This window comes from Silurus meridionalis, chromosome 1 (assembly GCF_014805685.1).
Source record: "Silurus meridionalis isolate SWU-2019-XX chromosome 1, ASM1480568v1, whole genome shotgun sequence".
Classification (NCBI taxonomy): domain Eukaryota; kingdom Metazoa; phylum Chordata; class Actinopteri; order Siluriformes; family Siluridae; genus Silurus; species Silurus meridionalis.
This window is the reverse complement of record NC_060884.1, coordinates 10,435,708-10,449,041: the sequence shown is the minus strand read 5'-3', so window position 1 is coordinate 10,449,041 and position 13,334 is coordinate 10,435,708. Positions and strand designations below refer to the sequence as shown.

Genomic DNA, 13,334 nt, shown 5'->3' with positions numbered 1-13,334 from the left:
GTGAGAAAACATCTGACCTGACAGCATTAGGTACAAGAAGTCAGCTTAACCTATATATATCATATTTTCTTTACACTGGTCTGGAAGGAAGCAGCATTCTTCCAGAAAAAAAATATACTGAATAAAACAACAAAGACCTACATGGGACTAACCCACCCATTAGGGTTGCACAAGCCAGTGCACTCTTAGTGCCGGTCCCAAGCCCGGATTAATAGGGAGAGTTGCGTTAGGAAGGGCATTCAGCGTAAAACATGTGCCAAATCAAATGTGTGGATCAGGAATAAGAATCTCATAGCGGATCGGATCGGTTAACAACGACCGCCACAGGTATTGTTAGCCAACAGGGTACCGGTGAAAATTAGGCTACTGTTGGAGGAAGGGGGAGAGGGAGAGGTGGAAGACGTCCAAAGAAATGGTAAAGGTGTGATTCTGAAGGAAGAGTGCAGTAAGAGTGTAGTGGAGGTGAAGAGAGTTTCTGATAGGGCGATGAACGTGAAGCTGGAAGTTGAAGGGGTGATGCTAAATGTCATCAGTGCTTATGCTCCGCAAGTGGGTTGTGAGACGGGGGAGAAGGAAAAAGTGAGGTGGAGATGGAGTTTTGGACACAAGGTAAGGGAGGCTCGATTGAGATGGTTTGGACATGTGCAGAGGAGGGACATGGCGTATATCGGTAGGAGAATGCTGAGGATGGAGCCACCAGGAGGGAGGAAAAGAGGCCATAGAGGAGGTCTATGGATGTGGGTAGGGAAGACATGCAGGTGGTTGGGGTGAAAGAGGCAAATGTAGAGAACAGGGGATATGGAGAAGTATAATCCGCTGTGGTGACCCCTAATGGGGGAAGAATAAAGAAGAAGAAAACTTACATGAGACTGAATAGAACTAAATTAGCATGAGACTGCATAGAACTAAATTAGATTAGATTAGATTAAACTTTACTGTCATTGTGCAGAATTCAAGTGTTTACAACTAACTAAAAATACAGCATTTTGTACACAATGTTTTAGAATCAGTTTAAATGTGTACGGTAACTGTGTGTCTGTCAGTCCAGTCCAGTCTCTACAGTATGTCCAGTCTTGATCAGTATGTTGTAAGCAGTGAATTAGTGGATAAAATAGTTACACTGCCAGGTCAAAGGCCTTTCATGGTCTAATTTCTGCATAGAGTTTCCTGCACAACAGCTGTGGTTAGACCACGACTAGAAGGGGTGGTCTTTCTTATCATATTGTCATTTTGCACCTAAAAATCTAATTATTCAATGCATCTGAAAGAAGGCATCTTTGTCATAGAAAGGTGATAATATGACTCAGGATCATAAGTACAATACAAACTTTTTTTTATTTTTAAATCTATGATCACTAATGAACACCAAATTTATTATGTAAACTCTTGTATGCAAAATTTATAAATGAAGCTGTTTATATCTATTTAAAATAAATCCTATTTTTTATACTTTAATTAACCAAGACAAAAGGTCAGATAGAATACATTAAAATTAATTGTGGATTCTCTACACCTAAGATATAATAGTTGATAATTCCTGAGACAGAAACCTGTTGTCATCCACTGCAGCTAAGGCAAAGGCACAACAAGGTGGAAAGAAAACTGAAAGACCAAAATCAAGTAGAATCAGATTATAGTTTTTTCCTGTAGGTTAGAAAGTTCTTGCATGTGAGACAGTCAAGTAATTGCAAAGTAAAGGCAAGCTGTAAAAACTATATAAATAAATATATATATATATATATATATATATATATATATATATATATATATATATATATATATATATAAAACTATGTAAATGCCCTCTTTTTACTGTTTTGAGCCAGGACATGGAGAAGGTCAGGTGACAGCAGCAGACACAATGGGACTTGAGGCGGATCAGTACTGGATAGAACACCTTGGAGGTCGGAAAAGGCCAGATGCTGGTGGCTGCCCTTAGGTCTGAGGTCGGAGGCGGAGCGGCACCCTCTGCGGAGGTCTGAGGCGTAGCGGCGCCCTCTGCGGAGTAAATAATGGAAACGTGGCCCCTGAGCTCTTGACAATAAAAGCTAAAGGTGACATTAATCAACATCTATTTTTGGCTGTTTTTGTCTTTACCACACTTGTAAAGGAAGAATGCTAGAGTATATAACCCAGAAGATTAAAAAAGTCTCAGTCTGCATCTGACTGTCTTTACGTAAGGTGTCTGAAAAGTCAAATTTACTTTTTATTTATATATAAATATAAATAAACTGTGAGAATGAATATGAGCCGGGATACATTTGAGGATGCCTTTATAAAGCATTTCATATCGGTTGGATTAGGTGTCATAATAACTTATATCAATGGAATTTTTGTGTTTGCTTTTTTTAGAACTCCAATTTTTTACACTGACCCAAGATATATCCTTTATATTCACCTAGTTATCAATGACATGATTATGCTTTTTGTATCAGTCACTATGCAAGTTGTTATGTATTCTGTACCACTTATCAATGTTACAATATGCTGTTTTCTCCTTCTTTTGGGCTTTGTAACCTCAGACAACACAGCACTGAATCTTGCTGGAATGGCCTTGGAACGTTACATTGCCATTTGCAAGCCACTGCATTACTCTCAGCTCTGCACAGTGAGAAGAACCTACATCTGCATTAATTTGATATGGCTTCTTTCTATTGTAATTGCACTTACAGACATCATAATTGCTTTACTGAAACAACCCATAGGTTTTTTCCTGACATCAACTATGTGCTATAGCAAGAACATTTATAACTCTAATGAGCACCTCATCAAAGCAATATTTAAACAGTCAATATATTTTACGAGTGTATGGATTACGCTAGTTTTTACTTACATCAAGATTTTTCAGGCAGCTAATGCTGCAACTATTGATCAGAGTAAGGCAAGAAAAGCTCAGAACACTATCCTACTACATGGCATACAGCTCCTTCTCTGTATGCTTTCTTATATCACACCACTTATGACATATTTTTTCTTAGAATTGTTCCCTAAATATAGAAGTACATTTATGTTTATCTTTTATATAATATCTAATGTAATTCCAAGACTACTCAGTCCTCTTATTTATGGAGTCCGTGATCAAAAAATGTTTAAATATGTCAGCAAATTTTTGACATTTAGGCAGTTTAGCACGTCTAAGACTTAGCAGTTTTAGTTTATGTCAAGCCAAATAATATAATTTACCATGAAATATCTTACTGTTGAGATAAAGCCTACTGCTGAGATAAAGCCCCTTAAGGGTTGTGGTATATGATTGAATTTTGGAAGTCTAACTACTGCTTACTATATAATCATATTTAATTGAATTTGCATATATGGCACTTGACCAAGTCTAGTTTGTATAAAACATGTATATAGCAGGTTTCTACTACAGAATAATATGATTTGTTTCTGAACAGTTTTGAACCTTTATTTCTAATGTCTAATGTATTGCTCATGGTTATAATACACTGAACAATAAAAACCTAAGGACAGATCTAAGCAGTGCATATATACATGCACATACAGTGTCTTATAAAAGTGAGTACACCCCTCACATTTTAGCAAACATTGTCATCTTCTCAAGGGACAATACTATAGGACATATTTTAGAGTAGTCAATGTGCAGCTTGTATAGCAGTGTAGATTTGCTGTCCTTTGGAAATAACTTAACATACAGCCATTATTATCAAAATATTAGTATAATATTAATAATATAATAATATATAAATATAAGTTGTAAGGGCTGTATGTCGCTTAACAGTGCAAAGTGCAAATACAGTGGCCAGGGTCATACAGAGCTTTTCTGAGATGTGTTCCATTCGATACAGGTCTCGCAAGGGTAGATCAAAGAAGTTGAGTCTTTGTGCTGTGCATCAGCTGCAAAAGATAAAAAAAAAAACAGACATGAGTGCTGCCAGCATTTTGCTTTAAAGGTTGCAGAAGCAGAAGGTCTGCTTGTCAGTGCTCAGATCATATGCCTCACACTGCAACAAGTCGGTTCGCTTGGCCATTGCCAAGAAGAAAAGCTTCTTCTGAAGCTGGCTCAGAAGAAAGCCTGCAAACAGTTTGCTGAAGACAACCTATCCAAGAGCATGATTGCTCGGACCATGTCCTGTGGTCTGATGAGACTTAAATAAACTTGTTCTCAGATGGCTCAGATGGTGTACAGCATGTGTGGCGACACCCTGGTGAGAAGTACCAACAAAAATGTGTCTTGCCTACAGTCAGGCATGGTTGTGGTAGCACCATGGTCTGGGGCTGCATGAGTGCAGATCTGAACTTTATTGAGCACCTGTGGGGGCTCCTCAAGCAGACGTTGAAAAAGTAAATCTGCAAAATGTTAGTAGTTTTAAAATTAAAGGCATAATAAAATATTTTTTAAGTTCATTACTGCACTGAAAACTGAGATGGTTAATTTGTGTAAATTCATGTGTTGTGCCCCATTTGTTAAGAGTTGCAATACTAAATTAGAACAATACGAAATTGAACTTTATCATCTGTCTGTTTTTCTTAATTATTAATTGCATAAAAACATTATAAATTATTAACAGTTTGCAGATTATGCAAGTTTTATGGAAATATATAATCTTGCATGCCTAATTTTATGAATTATTAATTATTTTGGATGTGAGTTTGTGATTAGTAAAATAAGGACACTATTGAACAGATCATTATACTTGGGAAAAAGACAGCAGGTCAAGGTGTGCTCTTGGAAGTACAGTACCTAAGGGTGTATAAGGTATTTTTATGATTTAATAAAATTATGAGAGAATTATATACAAATATGTACACCTTTTCCAATTGTTATCTATAAGGATTTGCAGAAACAGTGAAATATCATTAAATTCAATTACATTGTTCAATAATAATGATAAATTAATATGCCCTTTTCGAAATGATCTTTTTCCTACTTCTGGCAAAGGTTATTTTTGGGTGTTGGGAATTATTAAAATATTTATTAAAAAAAAATAACTACTGTTGTTAATATACATGTTTTAAGTATATTGGGACATTTTCTAAAAGTTTTTATGCCTAAAGATTAAAATACAAAAACAGCATACAGCAATCAGACATAACATTTAATCTGTGAATAGAAGAAGTTAATGATTGTTGCAATGGCACCTGTCTAAGGAGTTGAATATTTTAGGCGGTAAAGGAACAGTCAATTATCAAGGTTTCTATATTGAAAGAAGATAAAAACAGGCAAAATTAAGGATTCGAAAAACATTGACCAGGCACAAATTGTGACGATTATAATTGGGTCAAAGCATCTCCAAGGTGGTAGGTTTCATGAGACACTAGTAGTTTTCAGTGCCAAGTACCTTCGTATAGTGCGTGAAGAAAAACCTGGTATAGTCAAATCAAACAAAAGAGCTAGGATATTATGCCAAGCCACAATGCAAAATCTCTTCTTGTTTGAAGAAGATCTATGAAGTTCCAAATATTATATGCTACAATGCAGAGCTATACTTCTTGGCAGGTGAAACATGGCATGAAAGCTGGGGATTTTGCAAGGTTGATTGCAATCGATATAATTAGCTAATAATATATTAGCTCTTATTTGTTTGTGCTAACTTAGAGTCTGGTTGTGTAGAATCCATTTTGCGGTAGCAAAACATGTCATCCAAAGGCACAATAGTTAGTAGAAGGCAATGAGGTTCTGTACATGAAAGTACAACAAGCAAGGAGAATAGTCAGAAATAATAGCAGGGTCAATACACAATATATGTAGAAACATAGAACATAAAAACTGCTTGGTATGCGCTAAGAAACACAGTCATAGCTTAGCATGGGTACTGGCCAAAAAAAAAGGCTAAAAACGAAGTGAACTTTGCCCTGAAGGTGTTTAAAATTTGGGTGATGCTTGCTCTGTTGAGGCAAAGAGGGAACTGCATCTGGAATTGTTACAGAATCCCCCTTTTCTTAGAACACCTCCATGGAGGTCCTTGTGAAAGTCACATTTATCAGCTTTTACCATGAGCTGATTTTGTGGAAGCCATTGTAGTACAGTGCATATGTGGTCTACATGGTACAGTAAAACCTTGTTGTACGAGCAACCTATAGTACGAGCAAACGGAGATACGAGCGACCTTGCTCACAAAATTTAACCCTATTTCACGAGCAAATTTCGAAGGCATGAGCAAACCCATGCTGCCGGTCCCCCGTTTTCAGCATCAGTCGCTTAGTTGATGACGTATCACTCGGTTGCTCTCGTTGTTCAGTGCAGCAAAAACTTTACTTTTTTAGTTTTATATTTATTTCACTAAAAATCTTGAAAAATGTCACCCAAGAAAATCAGTGATGGTGCTGTGAAAACAAAAGTGAATAGAATTACCATGGAAACCGAGGAGGTTATGAGGTGATGCGCTTCTTACACTCGCAATCAACCACTACCACATGAGTAAGTGTTAAATTTTGTTTACATTACGGTAATTTGCGGTGTATTTGTTTGTTAAAATAGGCTACAAATACTTTTTAAGTGCAGAAATAAGCTATCGAATGAGATCTTGGAACGGATTAAATCACTTTTACATTCATTCTTATGGGGAAAATCAGTTCGAACGTACGAGCAAATGGACCTATGAGCAATTTTCAAGAACGAATTATGCGACAACGGGGTTTTACTGTATTGGGGTTTTCCAATAGATCAACACTTCATCTATATACACAATGACAATAGAGTTCAGCATATCATGCAGAATTTCATTCATGAACACCTGAAATACATCTAGCGCATAGGTGAGGGCATACAGCATTATCCAGTAATCTGAGTGCCCCCTAGTGCTGTAGGAGTCTGTTCCCTTTCAGGAACTCCAACGGAACACCATGTCATCACCCTGCCACCCACATGACCACAAAGCTATAAAAAGCACATTTAGTGGAGATGACGCTAGCTTCTGTTTGTTCAGGAATCGTTCTGTGTCTATGCCAGGTAAGGTATCAGTAAGTGGTAAAATCTTAAAAGCAAGCAATCGTTCCGGCTGTGTGTTCCTTGTCCCTGCTTTATCACGGGGTATACACACAGTTTATTCATGCTCAGTCAGCTCTTGAGGGAGCCAATTGCTCTCATTGCTCCCGCATGTCTATGAGAAAGCTCCACTCCATAGAGCGTTTTTTCAAGGATGGCGCTTGTCCTCTTCATGGTCTTGGGGCTTACAATTGGATCTGACAGAGGGTTTGAAGATTGCCTTGTCCCTTTCTTCTGCCTCAGCTGCCAGATCCAGTGCTTTTCCACAGGGTTCAGAAGCACGACTTCGGCGGTTTCCTCTCCTGTGAGGAGAGCACTGCGTTCCATCTCTCTTCCTCCAAGGAGAGGGAGGGGATAAATGTCAGCGAATACATTGACACCCCTTCTCAGCCAGTCCTTTTCGAGGAGCTGTTGTAGGTAGTGACTTGTGCTGTCGCCAAGCTAAATCGCTTGGCCAGACGAGAAGAAGAAACAGCGTCCATTACAGCAAGCTGTATAAGTGTTTTCTGCGATCTACATATCTTCCTCCATAGCTTCCTCTAGCCCTTTTTTCCCAGACCTGGAGCAGCACTGCCCACCAAGCCCCTTCGTTTCTCTGCCTTGGTGGGCAAGGCTTACATGGCAGCGGGTCAGGCTGCCGGCTGCTTGCACAACATGATGATGTCGTGCCGGATGATGTTGTGCCGGCTGCCTGCACAACACACAAAAATCAAGATGGCGCCGGTGAGGTCGGCTGCCGTCATGACTGCTCCAGCTATGTATTTTCTTTTTTTGTTTATTTTATACTTTTATTTAACTAGTTTTAGTTCCATCTACACAAGATGGACCTCATTAGATATGACAGAGACACTCTTATATCTATTGGTGTACAATGCACTTACCTTGCATATTTAAACCAATGCTGGCCGAGCGAGATTCTGAGGCGAGTACCAGAGTCCGCGAGGAAAACGAGCCGGCATCAGAAACACCGCGCTCCCTTACCTAGTATCCTGTTAGCCAACGTCCAGTCACTGGAGAACAAGTCTGATGACCTCAGGGCAAGGGTCAAGTTCCAGAGGGACATTCGGGACTGCAACCTTCTCTGCTTCACCGAGACATGGCTGAACCCAGTGGTACCGGACCACGCCATCCAGCCGGCCGAGTTCTTCTCGGTTTACCACATGGACAGAACACTGGAGTCGGGAAAGTCAAGAGGAGGTGGAGTGTGTCTGATGATGAACAACCACTGGTGCGACAGCGCGAGCATTGTTCCTCTTTCACGCTCCTAATCTGGAACTACTGACCATCAAATGTCGGCCCTTTTATCTACCTTGGGAATTCAGCTCGGTCATAGTCAGTGCCGTTTATATTCCACCTCAAGCGGACACGGACACTGCAGTATGGGACTTACATGAGACACTAACGCAACAACAAACACAGCATCGGGACGCTGCGCTCATTGTGGTCGGAGATTTCAACAGTGCCAACCTCAAGCGTGCACTACCAAACTTTCATCAGCACATCACCTGCCCCACCGGGGGCGAAAGGACACTGGACCACTGTTACACAGCACTAAAGAACAGCTACAAGGCACAATCACGTCCACCGTTTGGGAAATCGGACCATGCCGCCATCGTCCTCATGACTGTTACAAACAAAGGCTGAAACAGAAAGCTCCGTTTCATAGGGAGGTCGCACTCTGGACTGACCAATCGGTGGCCGCTCTGCAGGACGTTTTGGATGATGCAGACTGGGACATGTTCATGTGCAGCTTTGATGACGTCAACATGTTTACGGAAGCGGTTGTGGGATTCATCGGGAAACTAGCAGATGATACGGTGCAAAAACCACTATAAGAACATTTCCCAACCAGAAGCCGTGGGTGGATAAAACCATCTCTGGTTTTATCCAGCTCTGAGATCCTGCTCCGCTGCCTACAACACGGGGCTCGCCACCGGTGACATGGAGAAGTAAAAGGCTGCGTCTTACAGTGTTCGCAGAGCGGTGAAGGATGCAAAGCGGCGCTACGGGAGGAAACTAGAGTCACAGCTCCAACATGGTGGCTCTAGGAGCATGTGGCAGGGACTAAGAACAATAACGGACTATAAAACACCATCTTCTAGAATGGTGAATGGGGACGCTTCTCTGGCAGACAAGCTAAACACCTTTTACGCTCATTTCGAGGCTGCAGCTAACCACGCTAGTGGTGCTAGAGGCACAAACAGCATGCACGCCAAGAGAGCTGGAGAGGTAAACACATTCACCATCTCGGAGCATGACGTGAGGAGGGCATTCAAGAGGGTGAATACCAGAAAGGCAGCAGGACCAGATGGCATCACAGGTTGGGTTCTGAAAGCCTGTGCTGACCAGCTAGCACCAGTGTTCACTGAGATATTCAACCTCTCACTGGAACAGTCTGTTGTCCCCTCAAGTTTCGAACAGTCCACCATTGTTCCTGTCCCGAAGAAACCCCAGCCCACCTGCCTTAACGACAACTGCCCTGTAGCTCTGACCTCAGTAGTGATGAAGTGCTTCGAGAGACTGGTCAGAGACTTCATCACTGCCTCACTACTGGACACACTGGACCCACTACAGTTTGCATATCGTCAGAACCGGTCCACTGAGGACGCCATTGCTCATCTCCTTCACATTATGATGAGCCACCTGGACCACAGAAATGGGAATAATACAAAGATGCTGTTTGTGGACTACAGTTCAGCATTTAACACCATAATTCCCTCCACACTCACCTCTAAGTTGGAGGTCCTGGGACTCAGCCTGCCGCTGTGTCAATGGATCTCTAACTTCCTGACAGACAGACCACAAGCCATACGGGTGGGAAAACACACTTCATCCACCCTCACCCCTCAGCACTGAAGCTCCCCAGGGTTGTGTTCTGAGCCCCCTGATGTACTCACTGTACACGTATGACTGTGTGGCCACTTCCAACTCCACCACCATCATCAAGTTTGCTGACGACACCGTTGTGGTGGGCCTGATCTTCAACAACGCCGAGATGGCCTACCTACAGAAGGTTAAAAACCTGGAGAGATGGTGCCAGGAGAACAACTGTTGAAATGTATTCTTTAGTAGCCTTGGCGAACCTTCCTATCTTGACCTTCTTGGAGACAGGATGCTCCTGTCTTTGCTGACCTGTACATTTTGTGCTATCGCGTGACTGGATGTTAGAAGACCAAGGGCGTTCAGCTAGACGATAGCTGTAAGCACATCCTGTTCCTTTTTCTTACGCACATATGTTTCTGACTATCTCTGTCAACACACGATAACTCTGTCTGTGTCCCCGCCTTTCCTACGCACTATGGCTTGGACTGATGTGTATATCTACCCGGCCGTGCGGCCCAGTTCTCTGAGTAGTTGTATTGAATAAACCAGACTTGATTTTAATCGTGTGGGTTGTTCTTTCATTGCTCCGGAGCACTCCTAAGGCCTTGCAGAGAAGAGACACAGACGAGAGGGCAGGGGATCTTACTTACAATTTGGTGACCCCGACGTGATACTCTCGACCAGGTAAGACATGTTTGATTGACTACCTGTTTGGCAGTATTTGGACTAGGATATCTCCTTCAGGGGAAGGTAGACCTCAGTATTGGTATTACTGAGCAGGTATAGGATTAGGGTATTCCTGTATAGCCCCTGAAAGGAAGGAGGACCTCAGTATTATAGTTACTGGGCAGAGCACGCTGTAAAACAAAAAGGAAAATATTCTCTCTGTGTCTCTTGCCTGTATTGCTGATAAGTATTGGTGTTGGTATTTTAAAATGGGAAACTCATACCCTAAGCCTGAGCCTGGAGAGACGCCTTCTGTTTGGATGCAACATTGTGGTCTAACATACTTCGTTACTCCTTATCTTGACAATTTAGCTGGTTGGACTGAGGCAACCCCTCAGATTCCACCTTACCCCAGAGAGGGTACATTCGACCCAGGATATTTAGCCTCCGCGTATCGCATGATTTATGAAGACCTCGGAGATACACAATGGAATCTCGGTTAGATGCGGGAATGTTATGGGCGATGGTATGAGATGAAGAAAATCTGGGACGAACGCAAAAACATTTACACTCCCAAAAAGAGTATTGAAGGGTATTCCAAAACCTAGGAACCGAACAGATCCTGGTCTTTTAACTGCCATACCACTCTCCATTTCTCTCGCTAAACCGCCGCCTTATTCGGGGAAAGAGGTATTGCCCAATGCGCCTGACCGCGACCCCGAACCACCTCCAGTGGCTAATATGTATCCATCGCTAGCCGCGATGAAGGTCTCTGACACAGGAGAAACCTCAGCTAAGAAAAAACCAAAGAAGGGGCTAAAAAAGAAACCCAAGGAAGAGAAATCTAGTGATTCCAGTTCCGACTCTAGCTCTGACAGCTCAGACGATGACAGTGACCCTGATGATGTTGGTCCCGATACTTGGACGCTTCCCGATCCTCCCCCGTGGAATGCAGCATGTGTATGGGTAGCTAAACCCTCAGGAGTACAGGTTACTCCGCCTTCACCATCTGCTCTTAAAGATATCATTAGTCTCTTGCCCTCCCCCGATAAACCTCTGCCTTTTGTCGATATGTTAATCAAAAGTTCGTGTAACTGTCAGCTGACTGGCGCCGATTATAGATTCATCTTGCAAAGTAAACTAGGTGATAGTTATGACGAGGATAGTTTGCTTGGACACGTCCCGGTGTTAAAATATCCGAATGACGAAGTAGTTAATGAGGAGATAAAGGAGGAGGAGGAGGGGGGAGAGGCGGCAGGAGGAGCAGAAGAAGGAGTACGGCCGCGTAGAAAGAAGAAAACAACACGGGTAAGATCCACCTTGTTCTGGAAAGATAATCCAGACGCCCTGATAACGTTGACGTCCTCCATATGAGGCCAAGGTTAAACATTTGACGCCTGTGTTTATTAAACAATATCCTTTATCACCTGAAAAAACTACTGGCATTGACTCTATTTTGAATTCTCTTTTGCAACAGGGCGTTGTCACCCCATGCGTCAGCTCATACAACACACCGGTTAATCCTGTTCCAAAACTAGATGGCTCGTGGAGATTCACCCAAGATCTGCGAAAAATAAACGAACTGATTATTCCAGTCGCACCAATTGTCCCTGACGTCTCCTCCGTTATAGCCTCAATTCCATGTACTCATACAGTCTTTTCTGTGATTGACCTCTGTTCTGCTTTCTTCAGTGTTCCTGTAGGGAAGGAGACGCAGCCTCTCTTTGCCTTCACACACAGGGGGCAGCAGTACACGTGGACTAGGCTGCCACAGGGGTATATCGATTCCCCCGCGGTCTTCGCGACCACGGTCAAGAACGCCCTGTCGAGCCTCTGTCTCCCCCCTGATTCAGTGGTTCTACAGTACGCTGATGATCTCCTGGTAACTGCTACCGACTATGACACCTGCCAGGCGGCCACACTGGCCCTACTCAAGCACCTGGCTGCAGAGGGTTTCAAAGTTTTCAAGACAAAACTACAGTTCTGCCAGAACACTGTCCGGTACCTGGGCTATGAACTTTCTCAGGGTTCCAGGAAACTGACTGCTGAACGAATACAAGTCATCATGGACACTCAGCGGCCTGCCACTAAACAGGCACTGCAGGCTTTCCTCGGCCTTATCAACTACTGCCGTCAGTGGATTCCAGACTGCTCTTTGTATGACAAGTGTCTGCGCACTGCAGTGAAGCACTCTGATCCCTCAACCGCGCCCTTGACATGGAATCCGGAAACGCTGGCCGCCTTCTGGGCCTTGAAACGAGCCCTGTGTATGGCTCCCACACTGGGACTGCCTAACTACAGCCTTCCGTTCCACCTGTACGTGGCAACTCAACCAGGGGTGTTGGCTCAGGAACATGGGGGAGGCATGCGACCTTGTGCGTTTCTTTCAAAATCCCTTGACTCCGTGGCTCAGGGTTTGCCGGCCTGTCTTCGTGCCGTTGCCTCCTGTGCTCTGATGGTAACTGATGCTGAAAAGATCGTTCTATCTCATCCTCTGATTCTGCACACCTCACATCAGGTAACACAGATATTACGCAATCTAAACACACAGCACATGTCTTCACAACGTCGCTCAGGGTATGAGACTGTTTTGTTGGCCACTGAGCAGTTAACTATACGTCCCTCGTCTTCCCATGACACTGTAGCTCACGCCCTACAGCGCCTGCTTAACGCACGGGATGACTGTATGGGGGCTCCGACCATGATTGCCTCACCGAAATTGTCAATGACACCAGTATTCGCCCTGACCTATCCTCTGTTCCCCTACAGATAGGCGATGTTCTCTTTGTTGATGGCTCCTGCTCCAAACCTAGTGATGGTGTTTATTTTTGTGGTTATGCTGTTTGTCGCCTGCCTAACACTGTCCTTGAGTCTTTCTCTCTTCCTTTTTCTCCTG

General features: G+C 43.0%; 1 protein-coding gene across 1 annotated transcript; it reads left to right on the top strand.

The window, feature by feature from the left end:
- Positions 1-1,829: 1,829 nt before the first annotated feature.
- Positions 1,830-3,397, top strand: LOC124393486 (odorant receptor 131-2-like). The gene is made up of 2 exons (XM_046861365.1): positions 1,830-1,843; positions 2,353-3,397. Exons 1-2 carry the CDS (start codon positions 1,830-1,832, stop codon positions 3,143-3,145), a joined length of 807 nt encoding a protein of 268 aa, XP_046717321.1. The 3' UTR covers positions 3,146-3,397.
- Positions 3,398-13,334: the final 9,937 nt, after the last annotated feature.